The 22,820-nt window shown below is 49.4% G+C and overlaps 1 protein-coding gene across 2 annotated transcripts in view; it reads right to left on the bottom strand.

Annotated features, from left to right (window-relative positions):
• The window catches only part of MKNK1 (MAPK interacting serine/threonine kinase 1), a 47,820-nt gene extending 25,796 nt beyond the window's left edge, over positions 1-22,024 (bottom strand). Inside the window, exons 1-4 of one of the 2 annotated variants that reach the window (XM_074221518.1) lie at positions 21,885-22,024; positions 9,261-9,446; positions 4,997-5,098; positions 1,109-1,206 (exon numbers count right to left, since the gene is read on the bottom strand). In XM_074221518.1, the coding sequence (XP_074077619.1) occupies positions 1,109-1,206; positions 4,997-5,096 (198 nt within the window). In that variant the 5' untranslated portion in view covers positions 5,097-5,098; positions 9,261-9,446; positions 21,885-22,024. Of the gene's footprint in view, positions 1-1,108; positions 1,207-4,996; positions 5,099-9,260; positions 9,447-17,634; positions 17,724-21,884 lie in introns of those variants that run through there. The other variant, XM_074221516.1, reaches the window with a different exon arrangement.
• Positions 22,025-22,820: the final 796 nt, after the last annotated feature.

The following is a 22,820-nucleotide window of genomic DNA, read 5'->3' as shown; positions in this document are numbered from 1 at the left end:
TAAATTCTGCATAGTTAGCCTATGACCTCTTTGTTTGGAGAGGGGTGGCATTATTCACCCATCATTAGCCCTCTGGAATGATAGGTAGTCAGTCATTAGGTTAATTGGAGTCCTGGAGTCTCTCAGAGCTTTTCTTGTTTTTTATAATAATGTAGTTATACATATTATATGTTTACATGTAGACACAGCTCCTGACTCTTACTTCCCTGTTCCAGCTTATAGAAGTCTTCCCTGGTTTCTCAGAATCCATCCCTTGGAGCACAACTGTGTTCTCTGACATCCATATACCAAAACTTCATCCCCCAAATGATGGGAACCTCTTACCATTAGAATGCCATAAGGGGGTGTCTCACCCTCTTATAAGCCTTCTGTCATCTAACTCCAAACTTCATTGTTCAACGAAAACCTTCTTCTCCAAAGTCCTCACTGAGCTCTTAATACCCCAATCTACTGGCCATCACCCTCCTGCCCTAGCCCTGTCTTCCCTGGATTCCCCTGACAGCCCTCATTCCTGGCTCTTTTGTCCTAGTCCAAATCCTCTTCCCCTTCCTCTTCTTCCTCCCACTTTCTCCTACTAATCCCTCTTGTCTTCTCCCCCTCCTGCTTTTCCTCTGTCTCCACTGTGGGACTTCCCCTCAGGTCATGCTTGCTAACTGTGTTTGGGCTTCAAACACTAAATTTTCCACAGATGGAGATGGGAGGGAAGGGTAATCTATCCCAAACATAAGGAGCAAAGGACAAAATGAGGAGATAGGTTTCATCTGTTCTTTCTTTTTCCTTTTTTAAACCCTGGATGTCCCAGACTCACTCAGATCCAACCCCATTACTGATTGGTCCAAGGGGTTGGATGGGCTCCATTTCTGATCTAGGATGTTCATACTCCCCAGGGTGCTAGTCAGTGGGAAGGATGCATTGGGCTTAGATTCCTGAAGTTCAGTACTCCCTAGCTCCAGTCATCCACCAGCCTCAAGGCCTCTAATATCTGGAGCTCTGGGTATTCCATTCATTTTTCAAAGGATGCAACTGTGTTAGAACAGTGTATGGGCAGTTCAATAATGACTAAAAGTCTCTTTACAAATCCAAATTGTCCCCTTATGGGGATACTTACCTTTACTGCATATTCTTTGCCATTCTGCAGGCTCACAGCACCTTGAACTTTGGCGTAGGCACCTTCTCCAAGCAGCTCAGAAGTCAGTCTGTACAAATCTGACAAGGACAGAGAGCAAGGAAACAAGTTCGTGGAAGAGTAGAAAACATCCTCCTAGGAAGAGCCTTTCCTCCATCAGGCAGCAACCTTATGAAGATGAAATCCTGCCTTTGGCACTCACTCCTGGCAGGCTTGGGCCCTCTCTGCCTCTGCCCAATGAGGGAGCTGGTCTAGCTCACTAAGCTAGGCAACCATCACTTGCTGAACTTTAATGAGGAGTTAATCATGACAAATTTCTGGGCAGAACACAGTCAGTCATCATCTCCCCCCATAAATGAACTGAGATGCCAGGAGGGCTGGGGGTGATAGAGGGTGGGATGAGAAGGGTGGCCTGGGCCTCCCCTGCAGTGAGGCACAAGCCAACCCCTCCCCCCACCCAGCAGGCTGAGCAGCTAGGAAAAAGGAAATGCAAACCAGCACCAGCCCAGCAGACATCGGAACATCTTGGTCTAAGGGTCTCCTTTTTACCAAGCAGTTAGATCTGGATCACTTTGACTCATGAAAACCCCTAGTTGGGCTGGCACAAAATGCCCTTCTTAGCAGGAAGCCATGAGCCTGTTCACTGAAGGAGCAAGGCCTGTGGGCAGGGAAACGCTGAGCCCCCTGCTCCCGATGGCCCCAGGCTTGCCCACATCCTAAACTCAGGGTTGGAGATGACATCATGTCTCCTAATGGATTTGGTGGTTTGGAATGAGTCTTTTTCAACAGCCAATCAGAGTGAAAGGGTCCAGAGGTTAGCCTTGTCTGACTAACAGGCGGTTCAGCTTGGAAAAAATCAATTTCCAACTTGGTCTACAAAGTGGTGAAGCAGGGCCAGGAGTGCTAAGGGATTACATTTATTAGTGGAATGAAACAAAGGGGAAATCACTCTGTTCAATTAACCCTAACTTAACTGCTTACCAAGATTCTCCAAACCTCAGAACAGGAAGTGACCTTAGGAGGCCTCTAGTTCAGACCATGCTAGAATCAAAATAGACTACAAAACACCTCCAACTAGGAATTCCCCTCTAGGGACAGGATGGAGACCTCACTACCTGTGTGTCCCAATTGCCAAAACCGGCCTCTTTGTGAGCACTCCAACACTAGGAGATGACTCTCATACTCTCTCAACACCCCTCATTTCATATCCAAATAAAGGACATACCACCAGGGCCCTCAATTTAAAAGGTGCACTGAATGAAAAGGTGATGGGCATAGGAAGGAGACCATCTGGATTTCAGTCCTAATTCTGCCACTGACTGGCTGTGCAACCCCAATGGCCACTTTTCCTGCCTGTACTGCAGTTTCTTCATCTCTAAGATGGAGATAATTCACCATCCTGGTCCCACCTTTCTCCCCCAATAACTGTGAGAATCTTCTGGTCAGAGGAGACAGAATCACCAAACCTCTGAGTTAGAAGTCACCCAGAGGTCACTTGATCTGACTGATGACTGAATAAAAATCTCTACATCATCAACCTCTCCTTGGAGAACTCCAGAGGCAGGTTAGCACCACCTCCCTAGGACAGCACTCATTTTAAAGGAGGAGCCTTCTGGACACCAAGCCTACATCTGCCCCCGGGGGGCCTTCTTTCCATTGCTCCTGCTTCCTTCCCTGAGGACCAAGCAGACCAAATTATAGGATCAGAAGTCAACCTCAAAGGAAGTTTCAAGAAAAGGAAACTGAGGCCTCAAGAGGTTACATGACTTGGCTGAGGTAAACAGGGAGCAAATGAAAGAGCTGGGATCTGAGCCCAGAACCATTGACCAAGTCCAGTCTTCTTTCCCCTGGACCATGGGGGTCCCTCTGATCCACATCTTCTCCCTCTCCTGGACACAACCCTTCAGGATTACGTCACAGCTAAACCTGTTATTCAGACTTTTCCTTCAGCAACTCTCACATGGCATTACTCAAGATGTTCTCTACCCTTACTGCCCTCTTCATCTCCTCTGGATACTCCAGATTGTTAATGTCCTTCCTAAAATGTGGTGTTGCTGCCTGGGTGGCTGCTCAGATGTGGTTCTCTCAGGGCAGAGGATCAGGCCTTCTCTCTGAGACTGTACACTGACACTCTCTAGGTCCCCAAAGCCTTTCTAAGCCACCATCACGGCACACTCCTGACAGTGGAAGGCCTTCCCTGAGATCTTTTTTCCCCACATCAGCAGCTGTCCCACCATTTCTCCTGCATCTAATACCAATAACTACTATTAAAATCCATCTAATTCAACTCAACTGTCCAATATAGAGGCTCTTCTTCTCAGCTTTGGGACTCCAAACTCAACAAGTCTGAGCTCCACCTCTACCCAGATGACTAGGGGACCACCCAGAGACCTTTCCAAACTAACAGAACTTGAGGGTTGGAGGGGACCCGCAGGGTCCCTGAACTAGCACAAACCAAATCTGACAGGAAGTCCTATTCTAACAGAGCTGAGTCAGCTGGAAGATCTTGGGTTCTGAAATTCGAACTAGGCAGGATTCCTAGAAAACCCACATCCTCTCTTCTAAGGAGAGGAGGGCTGAGGTAGTGAAAAGCGGTTGTTGTTTATTTTTGTTGTGGTTCACAACAGTCTGCATTTCTATGGTGTTTTAAATGGATCAAAGCACTTTACATTTTGGTTAGATCCTCAGTCAGGGCAGGTAGCAGTATTATCTACCAGTTTACAAATGAGAAAACTGAGGCTTGGAGCCTAGAAATGACTGGTGCAGGGTTATAAATCAGGATTTTAAGCAGGATTCAAACTCAGGTCTTCTAATCTTTGAAGCCAGGAAAGGGAGGAAAGAATAAAGGAGCATTTATTAGGTGCCTCCCTCCTATGGGTCAGACTGGATAAGGACCAGCCCCTGACCTAATGGGAGAGACTCCCCCAGATGGGAATGGTGGCTGGATAGACAGCATGAAGCTGCAGAGCGGAGCCCCAAGTCAAGGACTTGCCATGCCCTTACCAGTGGCTGAAACCAGCCAAATAATACATAATTTGGGTTACAGTGGCTAGAGCAGGAGGACTCATAGGCATACATCAGGAAGACAGCCCTGTGGCCTGAGAGCTTTGCTCTCAGGGAAGACGGAAAGGCAGCAGTTCTACAGACTTGGAGCCCAGGTAGGTCCAGGTTCAAGTCCCATTTCAACATGAGCTGTGTGACTAGGTCTGGTTATGCTCCCAACTAAAGGGCCCATCTCCCTCGAGTTTCACCGCTTTATGTCTTTCCTGTGCCTCCTCTTCCTCCTCCCTTACAATCCTCTCAGCCCAGACATCTGAAAACCAACTTATGTCTCTTTTCCTCCATCTCCAAGCTGTGTCCCTCTTTGGACTCATTTAGGGGACCGAGACATGTTATCCTGAGAAATCTGAAGTCAGAACAAGAATAGTGATATGACATGGAAAGGTTGTACAGGTGATGCTATCCCCAGGTGGGGAAACTGAGGCAGAGAGCAATGAAATGACCCAGCCCTAATCAACCATAGCCTTGTCAGCCTCTCAGCCTTGTTAGCAAGACTTGAACTCAGGTGGAACCTTTCACCAGCTGCTCTCTCTGGGCCTCAGTCATCCTATCCTCCAATTCCAAGCTAATATCTTGACTTTGAGTAGTAGAAGGAGTATCATCTGGATCAGGCTGGTTCTATTGGGTCCCAGGGGAGCAGAAATGAGAAAAATGAGGCTGCTTGAGAGGGGGAGGACCCCAGTTAGACAGTCTTAGAGGAGGTTCTTACTGGGGGGGGGCGGGGATTTGCTACAGAAGAGTCAGTCCTCATATCCTTACTGTGGCTACTGCACTATTGGGGGCACATGGGAGAAAAGTAACCCAACTGACCTTCAAATCTTTCAGGCAAGGAATCCGTGGCTCGGGCCTTCCGCTTTTTCTTTCTCCTGGTACCACTTTCAGAGATAGGAAAGGGCTGGCTGCTGCCCATCTCTAGGAGGAAGAGGGGAGAGAACTAAAATCACATTGCTGTCTCTCCCACCTTCCAGCATCAAAGAAGGAAGAGGGAAAAGTCAGGGAGGGCAAAGGGAAGCTGCTGGGTAAATCTCCACAAGAAGGACTATTGATTTGCTTTGCCCTGGAGGCAAAATGAAAGGCAAAGCCATTATAGAAGATCGTTAACTGTGAAAAGAAACTCAGACAGGCAAGCAGGATTAAAAAACAAGCTTGTGAGTCCACAGACCGAGGGGGCCCCCTGGCCCAGAGCACCCCACCTTTACCCAGGCCTTCTAGACCAGCATCTCATGATCCAGAAAGGGAGGCTGCTGCCCTTCTGGAAATGGGGAAAGAGAGGCCCAAAAGGTGCTGAGATTGAGTGGCACGGCCCTAATCCTGCCTCTCCCTGGATTGCTCTGGGCAAGTGTTTATCTCAGTTTCCTTGTCAGTAAAATAACCTCACCCTATTCCCTCCCTCTCTCTTCAAGGTTGTTGTGGAAACCGATGGCATCAGGTAAATCTTCAGTAGGTACACAGACTTTAGGTTAGGGCTGCCCTGGATTCCTTAGGTATCTTTTGGGCCGATGATCTTTTCAAAGGAAAGTCCAAAAGTAATCAGGGTCCAGGATAGGCTGACCATAATTATTCAAAAGAAATCTTTTCCATTAAGGAAAGTAGACAGTATAGAGCAAGAGGTGACAACTCAAGCCCCCCCCCCCCACGGGGGGGTGGGGTGGGTGGGTGTTGTAGCCCTTCTGGCAGATATACCCAGAGACCAAGATTTAGCTCAGGCTCCTGCCACCCCAGTTCATTACTGTTCTCTCTCAGAAAAGCACCTGGTTCTCATCCTTTCTGGGGAGACAGAGAGAGACTGAGGCCAGGACAAAGTGACTCTGAGACAGATGGACACAGGCACCAAAGTGGGAGCAATCAAGAAAGCAGGTATGAGACCAAGAAGTAGAGAGGGGAAATAAATAAAATCCTGCACCAGGAACCAATCACAGGGCTGCTTTTAAGACTATAGTGAGGGTCTTGCCTGGTTAAAGATAAATTACTCGTAGAACACACCACACACTGATCCAGAATGGAGGCTTAACTCTCTTTGCCTGCAGTTGGAAATAATAAGATTTCTTGAAGTCTCTGTGTCTAAATCCCCACCTGGGCAATTAAACCTTTACATCCTTCTGAAATAATGGCCCTGGTGCACTGATGGGGTGGAGAGAGAGGAGGAGAGTCTTCGGGACCAAGCTTCAATAAACATAGGCTTTGTTTTTTTTCTCTGGGACTTTAAAATGGAAGCTGGCGAGCTGCTTGCCTGGCTGAACCTCGACCAGAGGCAAGGGCTAGATGCTTCTCTAAGGGCCCCAGTTGAAACTAGCAAAGAAATGGCAAGCCTGCCTGGGAAGATTGATGCCCGCTGGCGCAGTTCTGCCTGCTGTTCCCATATACAAGCACAGAACAGCTATTTGGAGAAAATGCACCGGACGTGTTCCTTGGTAAATCCCACAATGTTCAAGTACTGACGGTGGAGCAGTCAAGTGTCTGACGGCTCAATCTGGGTGAGGGGCCAAAGGGCAAAGTCAAACCCGAGTACAGCTCAGTCTCCATTATCCAGACCCATAGACCTCGGCAATCAGCTTCACAGAACAGCCACAAGCACTCTGGGGACCATCCACACTTGGGAGAGCTCCAGGAGGTGTGCCCCATCCCTTCTGATATTCATACACACATTAGACATGTTATTAAATGCCAATTGTGTGTAAAGTTCAGATGAGAAACAGGTAGGTCCTTGCCCTCCTGAAGCTCCCTAAACCCTGGCCTTTCCTGGGTGACTTGGAAAGTGGGCTGGAGGGAAGAGGCCCAGCCAGGAGGGCAAGGCAGCCTTTCTGGGATTTCAGGGCAATGCAGATGGTCCCTCCCTAGGATGACATGACTAGATGAAGGGGCAGTGAGAAGAAAAGCCTGGAGTTCCATCAGACTTGTCCCTAGCAGACTGTCCGGAGAAAGGGGCTTTGTTCTCCATCCACACAGCCAGCTCACTGCTTCAGGAGGCTGAGGACCAATCAAGGAGACAGGAATTTAGGGAAAATCTTCCCCTTCATCCCTTCCCTTGATCACAATCCCCTGAAGTGGAAAAGGTGAGACTGATGCCCAGGGGAATCACAGGAAAGAAGCAGGTAGCTCTCACCCCCATCAGCAAAGCTAAGACTTTTCAAGGACCTCTCCCAGAAAGTCTAACCAACTGCTTCATCTCCTTGGTTTTTACTATGGAAATTCTGAGACAGCCTCCTGTAGAAGCAGCACACGGCCAGGCTGGGGCTACACACTTCTCACACCCCACACCCTCACCTCCCATTCACATCCTCCTTCCCTGTGCCTGCATGCATACACACACACACACCAAACACCATGCACACTGGCCCAGCCAATACCTACTCTACATGATCTCAGCAGAGGAGGAACACATGGTTAACCTTTTATCAGAGAAGCAGGAGAGGGTGGGCTTAAGGAGGTAGTCTGCTGGAGAATATGGGATGGAATGGGAGAGAAGGTCAGCCTTGGATGAAGGAGACTGGGGCAGAAGGCGCACAAGGAGATACAATAAGGAGGGAGAAGGGGGAGCTCACAGCCACTGGCTTCCATTTTCTCAGTCAAACCCACACAAGATCCCAGAGGATGGAGGGAAGAATTTGTTGGACAAGTGCTAGAAGGGCCACTGTAGTGGGACAGACTGCCACACAGCAGAGAGAGCCCAGCTGAGGTCTTGAAACCTCTCTGCAGTGGAGACTTCTTCCACCTTTACTCAGCTGCAAAGACTCAGGAGCAGAGACAGCAATTGGGGGGGATTTTCCTTCTTCTGAGTTGTTGCAGGTGTCTTGCTGATCTCATTTCTCTAGGCACTTTCACTTCAGCCAGCTGCTTTCCAAATGTTCCCATTAGCCACATGGGGGGGGGGAGGGGGTGCACAATGTCTGCAATACTCTCCCTCCTCAGTCCTGTGTCCCCCCTTCAGAAATAATCTGATTCCCCATTCTTCTCTAAGCCTCAGACCCCACTCTGCCCTAGGAAGCAGCTATGGACACTGGGGCCAAAAGCTCTTCGGTGGCAGAGGATTGTGACCATGAGTCCCTCTGGGACTGATCCATGGAACTGTTTTGTCCTCTCGATTCCTCTGTGGAGGTGAGGGGGAGTGCTGTCTTCAGCCCTTTTTATCAGTAAGATTCCCACATGTGGGATGAATTTGGGGCCAGGGAGGCTGATTAGGAGACTGATGGAATAGCATTAGGCCTGAGGTTATGGTTCACTTCTCTTCATATCAACTTTAAGATTGATAAAGCATGGAAAACCTTCTGCAGAGGAACAAATACATGTGACAGGCCCAGAGCTCCTAGGGAAGGAGAGGATTTGTACAGGTAGACCTGAGCACACCTGCAATGACAAAGTCCTTATCTGTAAAAGTTCCTAGGGAGGCAGGAAGCATGGGTGTGGTTACTCCCATGTTAGGAGAGAGAACTGAGGCTCAGAAGAAAGCAGGGGACTGAATCCGAAGCTAAGCTGAGACTCAGTACCAAGTCTTTTTCTTGAGAAATTTCCCAAGGTCATGATGGGGACAGGACTTGAAAAGTCCAAGAGGACTCAGGTTTCTAGTCCGAGGATGATGCCAGTGATCAGAATGGGGAAGGCAAAGGGCTGGTTAGCCGCGTCACCAACAGCATCTTCAGAGAGAGGGCTCAACAACAGCATTTAAGACATGGTTGGACTCAGCTCATCCCGTAGGACGTTGGTATGGAAAACCACACTATAACCAGATGGAAGATGAGAAGGGGAGGCACCTCCTGATTAAATACTATGGGGCATCTCTGGAAACCTCCTATGGGCTGTCACCATGAGGAAGAATTCAGAGAACAAGTCATATGTGAAACCAACTAAGCGTCTCTCTGCTAAACCTCTGCAGAAAGCCAAGCCTTCCCAGCTGGTTCTGGCAACTCAAACTAACATTAACCCCGGCACTTCATCCAGTCCCTAGTCCCTCCTTTCCCTTCCCGCTACAAAAAAAGAACTGCTCCCAAGCCTCCCAGAATAGTCGTGGCCCAGCAAAACCAAGTCCAGATTTCTCTAACAACTAGCTAGGGCATTTCCAATACTAAGTAATTCTTACCTAGACTTTCTCTTGGCTAAGTGAACACAGAGACACAAATTCGTTTCTCAACTGAACTTGAACCCGACAGGACAGTTCTTTTCTTCTGCAGTTCTGGGGTGGGTTTCATCGGTCCTCGTAATTCACCTGAAAAGTGCAGTGAGCATTCAGTCCCCCAATTTGCTGGTATCTCATCACATGTGGCATCTAAAAGAGACCAAGAGAAAGAGTTTGATAGAAGCCCTGGGTCCCCAAGAGGAAGTTCCAAGTGCTCACTTCTGGAGACAAGAGAACCCATCTGACCCCTCCCCAGCCAACACTGCTTCATGGTAACTTTTTCAATATTAGCCATGGGAACATGAAAAAAGACCCAATCCACCAACTATGGCACAGGCAGCATGAAGTTCTATGACCCTGGGTGGAGCCAGGAGAAGACAGAAAGACAACAGACCCCACATGTCATGTGGAGACTCTCATGGAGCAAGGGCTCTGGAATCCAGAGCACAGTGTTAGGTCTGGGGGGCCTCGCACAGCCAAGGGCAGGAGAGCTACTGAAAAGCCCAGGCCTGGCTACCTCCTCCAAGATATTCTGACCATTTTCTTACCCTCAAGCTTGTACTTCCTTCCTCTATCCAAAAAGTGCTGACTTGATACCCTAAGAATATTTCTGGGCTTCCGTTCAAAAAAATGTCTGAAAGAACTTTTACTTGGCTACCAGGCCCTTCCAGACTTTCCTTTGGTGACTCTTTGCACCATCAAAAATCCTAGACACATAATTCTCTGGCCTCCATCTCCCTCCATCTCATTCAAACAGAAAATCCCTTTTTTAATTATCCAGTAGGGTCCAGCCAGTGGTCCCCTGGTGATGGGTCTCCCAGGTACCTTACAGAGCTCTCTCTCTCTCTACTGTTGTCCATTTTTAGCATCTTCAAGGAGGAGACTAGGAGAATAAATGATAGCTTGTATTGATGTACATTATGGATCAGTAGGTTCTGTCCGGGTTGGTGATTTGGGGGAACATCCCATGAGGAGATGCCTTCAATCAGGGCTGGGTTGTATCTTCCTTATACCTCAGAATCTGAGAGGTCCAGTGACTTGGCATGGGCCCCACAGCTAGTGAGGGTCTGAGCCTAGATTTGAATGTGGGTGTTCCTGATTCCAGACTCATGGCTCTAACCACTGTACCACTAGTTGTCTAAGCATCTTATATTTTTGGCATTGCTCAAGATTCAAGGAATAAAATTGCCAACTGAAGTTCCAAGCAGATACCAAGGATTGAGTGTGGAGGGTGACACATGTGACTATCAAAGGGAAAAGGGGCAGAGAGGCCGAGATGAGAAGTCATAGCCCCCTGGCATGTCAGGCCAGTGAACAAAGTCCAGACAGAGGGCCTGGCCCAGTGGAGAGAAATTTCAAACATCAACCACCTATCGTGTACAAGGCTCTGTGTCCTCTGCTGGTGTCTCCTCTGCGTCACCCTTTTACCTCTATTTAACCTTCAGGACTCTGTCCTGGGCCCTCGTCTCTGCTCCCTCAGTACAACTTCCCTTGGAGATCTCAGTAGCTCCCAATGATTAATTATCGTCTCTATGTGGAATGCTGTCAGAACTGGAAGAGTCCTTAGAGAAGATCTAGCCTAATTCTCACACTTTACAGATGGGGAAATTGAGGCTCAGAGATGGAGAATGAATGGCTTGCCCAAGTTCATAGATCTAGTTTGAGGAAACAGCCCCAGGTCTTCTGCTTCCGTTCATTCCCAGGGTGTTTCTTAAGATTACTCTAGGAGTCCAGTGATAAAACCAGTTATAAGATCACTTAGGAGTCATGCTGAAAACCATTCTGCAGGGTTCATTTTCTCCAGTTGAGCTCCTTGAGAAAGCTCAAAGCATAATCTGACACAACATTTTTGCAGAAAGTAAGATAGATCTGTATCACTTTGGGGACTGGTCAACCTTTTAGGTGGTGCCTCCCATGCACAAGGTTCACTGAATTCAGTTGAATTTAGATTTGCTGAAAGGGGAAATCTGTTTTCTATGGCAGAGGTATATGAGCTGTCTTTGGGGTAGAAGCTTACCTTTCCCTTTCCCTTCTGGGGCAGGATGATCACTTGGGGTGGGGGGATGCCATAGACATGGAGAATCTTAGTCAGGTAGGCATTGGATCTGTATGATTATGCCCCAAGCCAAAGAGAATGAGGTCGTTTTTTTTGTTTTTTTTTTTTAAAAAGGGGCATTTTTCTCACCTGCTACTCTCACCTCCTGAATCCAGGCCCCTGAACTCACCTAGTCTCCAGGAAGCCTTGACAAGAGATGCCAAGAAGAAGAAAGATGGCAGAGTCCTCAGACCAAGCACAGGGCAGCCCAGAGGAAGTATTGCCAACACTGATGGCCATAATAAACACCACTCCTCCCTTAGTCACATCCTCATAGCAGCCAGACCAGAAGCCAGAAAGAAGCCAGGAAACGAGGCAGCTGGACTTGCCAATAAAAGAAGCCAAACTTGGAGATCAAAGGGCCCCATTCAGGGACTCTACCCAACTCTCAATTCTAGAAGACCTTATGGGTTCCTCAAGGACACCTGGCCTGTGAGAAGCATACAGTAGGCACCTATCAAGTGCTTCTTAGTTGACCTTTCATCAGTCCAGTGATGGGCTTTCACAGAGGACAAAACTGAGTCTCCAAGAGGTAGAGGGATTTTTTTTTCCAGGAATAAACAGACCTAGTTGGCTCTGGCTCCATACCTAGAGCACTTCCCACCAGGCCACAGGGCCAGGCCCCTGAGGAGGGCCCCCTTTGAAGGGCCCACAACAAAGCCTGCTCCAATCCAAGTCAGAGACTGTCTACAGTTCCTTTTCTTCCAACTTCTATTAGATGCCAAAGTTATATGAAATGGAAGGAGATCCATACAACTACTGACCTGTTCTGGTGTTGAAATCAGCTTTCTCTGACCTGCTGCCCCACCTCCCACAGGGAAAGGAAATGTCCCCTTAACCCATAGTGTACCAGTGATCTCTCTTGATCCCTGATCCCCAGATCCCTGGCAGCTCCAGGGAGGTCAATCCCCCTGATTCTGTAGTCAGGTCTCAGAGGTCTGGAGAGTGGCAGAGCCAATTAGTAGTCAGTCAAGGACAAGAATCCAGCCCCCCTACAATGTCTCTAACATCCTGCACCTCTGCAGACATTTTTGGTCCTTCTCTATATTCTCATCCCCAGTGAGTCCCCGAAACAAGTTGCAGACCCTCAGCCTGGAATGCCCAGCCTCTGTAGCCCTAGTCAAACACCCCATCTTGCCAGGAAGCCTGCCCAGATTCCTCCAGTTGGAACAAACTTATCCTCCTTGGGCCTCAAAAGCCCATCCCCGATGCATGCAGCATGTTCTCTGTGTCTGGTCAGCTTTGGAGGTGAGCTGTCCTTTGGGTGAGCATGGAATGGGTCCCATCTGTACCTCCCCTAGGCCCAGCATGATGCACAGACAATCTGAGCAGACTGTGGGGGCTCAGGAAAGACAGGTGGAAGAAAAAACAAGGCCAGATGCTTGGCCCTCAAATTTAAATTCCAATCACCCTCAAGTTAAAGGAAGAGTCTCAAGAGAGCTTAAGCCCCTACTATGTGCCAGAGACTCTGGATCAATGATGCCCCAAACCCAAAGGTCCTGATCTCAAAGAAGTGAAGTCCTGCTAGGTGGGGGGAGCGGCAGCTTCATAGCCAAGTTCTACCAGACCCTTCAAAGTAAAGACCGGGTCATGGGTCCCAAAGAGGAGCTGGCCCTTTAGAGGGACTCTGAAAAAAGGTAGCTTTGGAGAGGCAAACAGGAGGAGGGGAAACATTTTGGAGTCGAGAGAGCTGGAAAAGTCAGAGGCTGGAAGAAGCAGGACCGGGGTGCACCAAAGGGAGCCAGAGGAGCCATGGAAGGCCAGAGAGGCATCCAGTTCAAAAGTCTATTGAGCTGCCACTGATGCTCAGGAGGAAGGCAAGTCCAGCAGTCTACCTGCAATCATTAAACACCTACTGTGTACCAGGCCCCATGCTGAGTGCTGGGCACACAAAGGATCCTCAAGGAGCTCATGGGTGAATGGAGAAGTCAACATTTAAACCACTGTATCCAGAGATTCGCATAGCTTATATGTCATTTCTGAAGGAAGACAGCAGGGGCCAGGGAGAAGAGTCTAGGGCAGGAAGAGGGTCTAAGCTGGTTCTGGGGAGACAAATGAGGGAGGGAAGGCCCAGTGAAACCTGGGCACAGAAGCCTGATGGGGCCCGGGAAGGAGAGCTTTAAATGACAAATGTAGGGAGGCAGTTAGATGATGCAGTAAACAGAGCACCAGCCCTGGAGTCAGGAAGACCTGAATTCAAATGTGGCCACAAACACTTAATAATTGCCTAGCTGTGTGACCTTAGGCAAGTCACTTAACCTCATTGCCTTAAATAAATAATTTTTGTAAAGAAAAAAATGGCAAATAGAAGAACTTGGATGGATCTGGGAGTTGTCTGGCTTCTCTGGAAGCTGACGAGGTGACCAAGAGGCAGCAAAGAGAGAACAGGGAATAAGGCGGCTCAGGCATGAAGTTCCTGCTTTGAGGAGCCATGGAGGAGGAGAGCTGGGGGGAGCAGAGTCATTGAAACTTGGAGGAGACAGGATGGCTGGAGAGCAGTCCAGAGGAGCAGGAATTCATGGGCCACTGGATTTGCCCAGTAAAGGCTCACTGGTCACTGGAGAGAGCTGGCTCAGTGAAGTGATCAGGTCAGGAGGCAGACTGTGGAGGGCTCAGGAGAGAGGGAGAGGAGAAGGGCTTTGTCTAGGAAATGGAGGCAAGCTACAGGATGAGAGCTTAAGGGTAAGAGAGGGAAGCAAGAGAGGAGGACTGAGAATTAGAGAGAAAGGATTTGTCAGAAGCCAAGACTAGAGGACCTGAGGGTGCATGAAAAGAAGTTAGGGTTCCCATACATAAAGGAGAAGTGCCATTTCTTTATCAGAGACAGAAGTAAAAGAGGAAACAGTGGGGCATGATGTCAATGGGTTATCAAAAAAAGAAAAGGACAAAAGATGAAGCTCTCCACAAACAGTTCCAATTTTTTTGAGTAAAACATGAAATATGGAGCTCAACTGAGAGGGTGAAGGGAGTGGATCCTGTGGGAGGATTAAGGAGGGATAAATGGGCTTGGAATAACCATTGTGGAGAGTGGAATAGTAATCAGAGAGGAACAAAAGGATTGCCTTACTGCAGGGAGAATCCAGGTGGGATGAAAAAGTAACCCCAAGAAGGCTTTCCTCCAGCTCAGGGGAGGATGCTGATGGTAGCATGATCTGGCAAGGCTCTAGGGCAGGGAAAGTAGGACCTGCAAAGAGAGACTAGTACACACTTGCTGGTTCATTAAAGATTCAAGGCGATGAGACCTGAAGAGTTTGTTGTTGTTGGTTTGGGAAAGTACTGAGGAGTGAAAGGATTAGAAGTCAAAGAGAGGATGAAAGGCAGGCTGAGGAAGAATTTGGTATCAAGAGAGATAGAATGATTGCAGGGCTATGGAGCTAGGTGGCAGAGTGGATAAAACATTGGCCCTGGGGTCAAGAGTTCAAATCTAGCCTCAGTTACTTAATAATTACCTAGCTGTGTGACCTTGGGCGAGTCACTTAACCCTGTTGCCTTGCAAAAACCAACAACAACAAAAAAAGAATGATTGGAGAAGCATTTCTGAGTTCACAAACATGGAGTCCTTCTTACCAAATAGGGAAATGTGGCAATCAAGAGCAATACCAATGACAAACCAACATGCAGCACCTGGAAGACAGCAAAACTGAAGAGCAACATTGCCTCAGTCTAGAGGAAAGTGGCGAGAAGATAATGATTTTGCAAAAAGCATCTGAATTGGAGGAATACGGCTCCTTAAAGTTATAAAATCTCTTTTAGAAGACAAACAACCAAACAAAAAAGGATGTGTGGCTAATACATGAGTTAAAAATCAGAGATTACTGGCCAGGAAACAACAGATCAAAGTCTGCCAATCCCTGAAAAGTCTTACTATCTATCGAGCAAGTCACACAACAGAGAGATGTTTGCTTCCTTCTACTCATTCCAAGCATCTAGATCTGCAATCTGAATAGAAGATGGTGAAGTCTTCCAGAAACTCCAAACTACACATGAAGCACTGATTGAACTATCTGAAGAACAGTGGATAGAGCTCCAGATCTAGAGTCAGGAAGACCTGAGTTCAAATCCAGCCTCAGACCCTTGCTAGCTGTGTGACCCTAGGCAAGTCATTTTGCCTTGTTTGTCTCCATTTTCTCCTCTCTAAAATGAGCTGGAGCAGGAAATGGCAAACTGCTCCAGTATCTTTGCCAAGAAAACTCCCAATGGGGTCAAGAAGAGTCTAGCACAGGGGGCAGCTAGGTGGCGCAGTGGATAAAGCACCGGCCCTGGAGTCAGGAGGACCTGGGTTCAAATCCAGCCTCAGACACTTAATAATGACCTAGCTGTGTAGCCTTGGGCAAGCCACTGAACCCCATTTGCCTCACAAAAACCTAAAAAAAAAAAAAAAGAGTCGGGCATGATTGAAAATACCTGAACAACCACATGAGCAGAGCCTTACAACATATGAGAAAGGGCTGAAGGATCTGGAAGGTTCTTTGGCCTTGAGAAGAGGGGAAAGGGTTGGTGATATGCCAAAGTAACAGTCTGGCTATTTTTAGGTGACATATTCCCAGTGCCCATCCTTCAGCAGAGTTGTAAGAATGCCTTGGGGAAAGATGAGAGCTCTTCAAGTCTGAAGAGTCAGAGAGACCAATTAGGCTTGGCCCAGGAAGCTCAGGAGGAAGCCAGGGATGCGTTCAAGCTTGATGGAAGGAAAAACTTCTCACTGCATGAGGAAGAGTGGGGTTATTTTTAGAAGATGGCTGCATCCACGAGCGTGGTATTTCCACCCAGCTTACAAAGCTGTGCCAAGCACAATACCCAATGCCTCTCGAACCCCCCCACCCACGCCAGCACTAGCTTGTTAGAGCTCATTAGGGTCCGGCCAGGATAATGCTGAGCCCTGGCAGCAGCTGACAGATACCCAGGAGACCACAGAATTTCTCACCATCAGGTTTTTTTTTTAGGTTTTTTTGCAAGGCAATGAGGTTAAGGGGCTTGCCCAAGGCCACACAGCTAGGTCATTATTAAGTGTTCGAGGCCGGATTTGAACTCAGGTCCTCCTGACTCCAGGGCTGGTGCTCTATCCACTGTGCCACCTAGCCGCCCCTCACCATCAGGTTTCCCTGGCAGCCAGGCCCACCGGAAGATGTGGGCTGCTCAGGGGGGCAAGAGCACGGGCCTGGGAATGCCACCCCACCTTCCCGCCCCAGCCAGTGCACAACACATCTGTGACCGATCCGTAACTCCGGGCAAAAGAGGAAGAAAAAGAATAAAGGGCTCCAGAAGGGCCTTCCATGGTGGAAGCTAAGGAGAGGTGGCCAGGGAAGAGCCAGGGCAGGTCAAGAGGGTGGGGAAGATGCCAGGGGAAGGGGGTGGATGCCACGGCACCGCACGACTCCCCTCCCCGCAACGGGGACTTCTACAGAGGAAAAGCGTCCTGGCCCTGCCGGCTGCGGCTGGCACACCTGAGAGCCCGGGAGGCAGGTGTGCCCTCCCGGCCTGCGAGGGCAGCCCCTGGGAGACCCCCGCTGGGGTGCTGGAGGGGGCCTCAGGCCGCCCCGCAAGGAGAGTGGAGGCCTGACCTGGAGACCCCCGAGGAGGAGGAGCCCACTGCTCCCGCAGGCCCGGCTCTGGCCGCTCGGACAGGTGGGGGGTCCGCCTGCCGGCCTCTCCCCCAGCCCCCACCCCGCCCTCCTCCAGGTCTGCTCTTCCCCAGGTTAAAAGTCCCGGGGTCTGGCGGGATCGGGGGGCCTCCCTGGCGGGGTCCGGGGACCCTCCCTGGCGGGATGGGGGGGCCTCCCTGGCGGGGTCCGGGGACCCTCCCTGGCGGGATGGGGGGCCTCCCTGGCGGGGTCCGGGGACCATCCCTGGCGGGATGGGGGGGCCTCCCTGGCGGGATGGGGGGCCTCCCTGGTGGGGTCCGGGGACCCTCCCTGGCGGGATGGGGGGCCTCCCTGGTGGGGTCTGGGGACCCTCCCTGGCGGGATGGGGGGCCTCCCTGGTGGGGTCTGGGGACCCTCCCTGGCGGGATGGGGGGGCCTCCCTGGCGGGGTCCGGGGACCCTCCCTGGCGGGGTCCGGGGACCCCTCTGTAATCTGCCCTCCCGCCCCCTCCCGGCCCGTCCTCCCCAGGTCCGGGGGGCCCCGGCCTCTGCCGCCCTGGCTGCCGGGGGCAGGGCGGTCCGCTAAGACCCCCGGATCGCCTTCGCACCTCGGGCGGGGAGGAGGCGTCCCCGCAGGCCCCCGTTCTCCCCGCTCCGCCCCTCACCTCCGCCGGCCTCTCCGGTCCGCCCCTGGGAGCCGAGTCCGGGTCTCCACAGACCGTTCAGCGCTCAGCTGGGAACCCGGAAGCGCGGGGCGGGGCGGGGGCGGGCACGCGCCTGCGCCTTGGGCCCTGCTGTAGCCAGAAGGTGGTCCGGGCAGGGTGGAGCCTGCGCTCTGAAGCCCGCCGGGCACCTCCCCCACGGCTCCCGGGAACTTTCTCTCTCTTACAATAGGCCGGACGGAGCTGAGGCGGGACTACGCCTGCGCCCTGCCTCTCCACACAGGCCCGCCCCCCCGGCCTCCTTCCCCTTCCAGCTTAGGGGCGTGGCCAAGGAATGGGGCGGCTCAAACCCAGGGGGACGGGGCGGGGGCGGAGCGGGGAGCCGCGCGCAGGCGCTTTGGGGACGTAGTTACGTCAGCCGAGTAATCTCCACGCTGTGCCAAACTGGGATCCTTCCCGCGTCCACGGGAGAATAATCAGTCCGCCAGCATTTATTACACGCCTACTGTATACGAGCCCGGGGTACAGGGCAGGGCAAAAGGCGGGTCTGCCCTCAGGGCGCTCCCCCTCGACCTGCCTGCGGCCCCTTAAGGCCTGGCAGTGCCACATCCGCGCCTTGGGGCTCGGGAGAGCCAGGACAGTTCTCGCCATTTCTCAGATGGGGAAACTGAGTCTCAGAACAACTGTCTGGAGGGGCCCCTCCCCTGGGCACCCTGGTACCCATGCCACTCTCCCCTCCTCCCCTGACTCATCAAGTGGCCGCCAGGCCGAGGCTCGGGCACTGCCAGGAGCCACCGGGGCCAAGGGCAGTCCCTGCCCCCAATAGTGGCCACAGAGGCGGGCTCTGGGGTAAGCACACAATCGTGTGCTTACCCACCCTCTGCCTCAGTTTCCTCATCTGTAAATAACAACAGGCTTGTCGTGACCATCAGATGAGACTTGTTAAGGGCCTTTTAACCTTGAAGCAATGTTTGCATTCGCTACTCTGGGGGGAACCACAGGCCCATGAAGGGGCTCAGAGGATGAAAGTAATTTTGCAGAGAGAAGACTGGTAGCAGGAGAGGGGGCAGGGTGGAGGGGCTGGAGGTGGCGCTAGGAAACTTCCCCTTAGTAAATGAGCAACTTAGAAACAATCCTAAGAAGAAACCCTGCGAAAAGTCCCACGGCTTCCAAAATATTGATAGCGGCTCTTTTTGTGATGGCAAAGAATTGGAAATTGAGGGGATGCCCACCCATTGGGGAATGGCCGGACAAACTGTGGTGTATGAGCATTATGGGAACTATTATTCTTGGATGGTTGGACTCTAGAGAAACAAGGAACAAATTACGGGAACTGATGCCGAGAGAACATTGTACACAATAACATCAACATGGCGAGTTGGCCAACCTGGATGGATGCAGCTCCTCTCAACGATTCAGAGTGCTAGGGCAACCCTGGGAGACCTGCTATGAACAACCTCATCCACATCCAGATGAAGACATCAAAGCCAAGCAACGGCAAACTACAGAATCTGAATGAACACTATGTTCACTTTTTAAAAATTTCTCATTTTTCCTTCCTATCCCATGGTTTTCTTTGTTTCCCCTTAGTCCCAATTCCTCAGAAGAAAGTATCTAATATGTAAACATGCCAAACTCAAATGTTCATGTACAACATTCACTAGACAATTCAGCTCTGAGGGGAGGGGGGGTGGGAAGGGAAGGTGGAAGAAAGTTAAGTAACATAAATATACTTGTGGATGAATGTTGAAAAACTTTCAGAACATGTAATTGGAAAAATAAAATATAAATAAGGGAAAAAAAAGGAAGAAACCTTAGAATGATCAGAAGACTCCCTTTCCCCCAGGAGAATGGGACATAGGACAGAAAAGGAAAATATTGGGAACAGAATTGCATCAGAATAAAAAGGGAGGGAGGGAGGGATTAACATTTATTTAAGGTTATATAATAATTAATATATAATATATTATTAAGTAATAATCTTATTTGATTCTCACAGTAACTATAGGAGGGAAATCTATTTTACAGTTAAGGAAACTGAGGTTAAATGATGTACCTGGGGTTAGACAGCTAGTTAAGCATCTGAGGTACCCACTACCTACCTTTAAGATTCCTGGCTTCTAGCCCTGCCCCTGATGCTGAGATGCTACAGAATCTTAGGCAACCTCCGTCCCCTGTGGGTCTCAGGAGGACTGCCGTAAATAGTCTCTGAGATCCTTTTGAATTTCAATTTTCTATGCTCTGGCTTAGAGAATGTTCCCTCAGTGTGAGGGTAGGAAGACCAATATGCTGGTAAAGGTTACTAGTTCTTTCAAGTTTTAATACCTCTTGGTTATAAGATAACTTTTGATATCCTAAGCAATGGTAATAAGGGTCCTCGTCTGGACCTGTGTGGATGCCCTTAGTCTACTGACTAGCACCTTCCCAGGTACTGCCTGTTAGGGCTATTAATTCATTGGGTGCTTTTCCCTAGAATAACATGTTTTGGGTTCTCTCTTCCATCTCCTACTCTCTCATAGGCAGCTGAGTCCTCCAGGGCAGCATCTCTGGATCCTAGGAGGTAACCTGAAGGATTGAGAATGCTTCTAGTCCTATCATGAGCCCCCATCCAGTGTGTTCCCAATATCAGTCAACTAATCAGAGTTCCTTAGCTTTTAAAAAGAGATAGGAAAATAAAATCAATCAGGTCAACATCAAGAAAAGTCTGCAGAAACTTGGGTTCAAACTCAGAGAACAGTTGTGGCGCCTCTCTGGGCTGGATACATGTTCCTTTCTCCCTCCTTTCCTGGAGTCTTTGTGACATTTCCCTATGGTGTGTATAACTCTACTGGGGTCCTAGGATTTGGGTCCTTCTTCCCGAAGCTTCTTTTCTTGGTGACTCTGGTTTTGTCCTCTCCAGGCCAGATGCATTTTTTTGTAACTGGTCTAGTCTCTTCAAGGACAGGGTCAATTGAGAATTGGGGAAGAGTCGTCATTCAAGGCCAAAGATGGAATACTTGGTTAAAGACAAGATCCTTAACTGACAGGGAGAGACAGAGTGAGATTTACAGGGAAACAAAGTTTAGAAGAGTCACTGTGGAGAGATATGGTCAGGCAGGGAAAATGCATTCATTCATTCATATATTCAATAAACTTGTATTGTGTTTATTATGTTAAAAAATAGACAGAGTCCCTGCCTTCACGGAGTTTGAAATCTAATAGGGAAGACTGGCAAATCTATATAGAAAAAATAGGAAATAATTTAGGCAATTTATTTCAGCAGTAGTAGAGGCAACCAGATAAAACATTATAAGCAAGGTAGTGGGAGAGGAGGTGGCTTGTACAAAATTGGAAGTGGGGAAGGGAATAAACATTCTATAATGCCAGACACTGGGCTAAGTGCTTTTACAGTATAAATATTTTCTCATTAGGTCCTCATGGTCCTAGGAGAGAGGTGCTATTATCATCCCTATTTTACAGATGAGGAAACTGAGGCAGGCAGAGGTTAAAAATGACTTGCCCAGGGTCACATAGCTAGTAAATGTCTAAGTAAAGATTTGAACTCAGGTCTTCCTAGCTTTAGGCCCAGTGCTCTATCCAGTACACTACAAATTGGAAGGCATTACCCAAAACAAATATGGTGGGGACTTTATTATGGGAGAAAAAAATCCTCAAGGATAGGATTCATAAGATATCCCTTGGCCCTACTGTGATCTATCTTTGCCCTTTGATTTTGAACCAACATCCCCCAGGGCATGGGTGTGTATGTATGTTGTGTGAATATATGTATGTTTGTGTGTGTAAGAATGAAAAATGTGAGGGGCAGCTACGTGGCGCAGTGGATAGAGCACCGGCCTGGGAGTCAGGAGGACCTGAATTCAAATTTGACCTCAGATACTCTTGGGCAAGTCACTTAACCCCATTGCCTTGCAAAAAGAAAAACAAAACAAAACAAAAAAGTGAATGGAAAATGTGCCTCTTGGTTTGGGGAGGAGCATGGGAAAGTGTTTTTATTACTTCTATCCCTGCTATACCGTCTCAATAAATATTCCTTTGTAAAAGCTAACCAGCATTTCCTGGCTGATTCATATTGGGAAGCACACCAGATAGGGGCTGTATTAGAAGTATTAGAAGCCACAAGCCCTACAAGTTATCCCCAGAAGTCGAAATGGAGCAGGCAGTCAGCTACCCTCCGAGAAATCAACCTTCGGGAGGAGAGGGATTGAAAGAGTGATCCCACTTGAGGAAAATGAGATAGAAGTTAGGTGACTTACCCAACAAAGGCAAGGTCTTCTGGACACCAAGTCAGGTTTTCCATCTGTGGGGTCTCCTGACCTTTTTACGAGATAATCTCATCACTCATTTCTTCTTTTGCTTTTCTGTTTTAAGTTTCTGTTTCCCAGGGAACTGTCTCTCGTCAGCTGTCCTGCAATATCCTTCCAGAGATAACGTGTGATGTCACAAGACTCCCTCTCATCCCCCCCTCTTCCTGCCCTCCTCCCCTTGCACCCGACAAGATAGTTCACGAGGCTGCTGCCAGTCCTGTTCCATCCGGTCTCCTTTGAGGTTAAAACCCCTTGACCTTGGGGAAGTATCCTGCTCAGCCTCATGCTCCTGGGTCACCTGTGGGAGCTCAGCTGACCTCAGGGACAAGAATTAGAAACTTAAAGCAGCTGTGCAGAATGGAGTGTCCACTTCATGACCAGTGATTCTCCCGACCCTTAACAGATCCATCAATAGTGTGGAAATAGCAGAGAGAGGGGTTCAGAACAGCTGCCCCCCCCAGGCAGCTCTCTAAGACTCCATGACACCCTGCTCTTGAGAGGGGAGCAGGAGACAAACAGGGGGAGCATCCATCCCTACAGAGCAAATCCCAGATCTCTCTCTGTGTGTCTGCCTCTCCGCTTCCCTCTTTGCTCTCTCCTTCCTCTCCTCTCTTTTCCCCTTCCCTTCCCCAGCTCTCTCTCCTCTCTTTCTCATTCCCTTTCTCTGTCTCTATCTTTCTCTGTCTCATTCTCTGTCTCTCTATGTCTCTGTCTCTGTCTTTCTCTGTCTCTCTTTCTCTGAGTCTCTGTCTCTCTCTCTCCCCCCTCACCTGTTTCCTATTAAATCAGGTCACAAAGGTTCTGGAAAAGACATGAGAAGGATATCTTTGCACAACACTGCCCTCACAATAAGAAATACATTGTGCAAGTCTTACCATCCTTCAG

Source organism: Macrotis lagotis, chromosome 2, assembly GCF_037893015.1.
Source record: "Macrotis lagotis isolate mMagLag1 chromosome 2, bilby.v1.9.chrom.fasta, whole genome shotgun sequence".
NCBI classification, from domain to species: Eukaryota; Metazoa; Chordata; class Mammalia; order Peramelemorphia; family Peramelidae; genus Macrotis; species Macrotis lagotis.
Note: the sequence above shows the minus strand (reverse complement) of the source record. Positions and strands in the feature narration are given on the sequence as shown.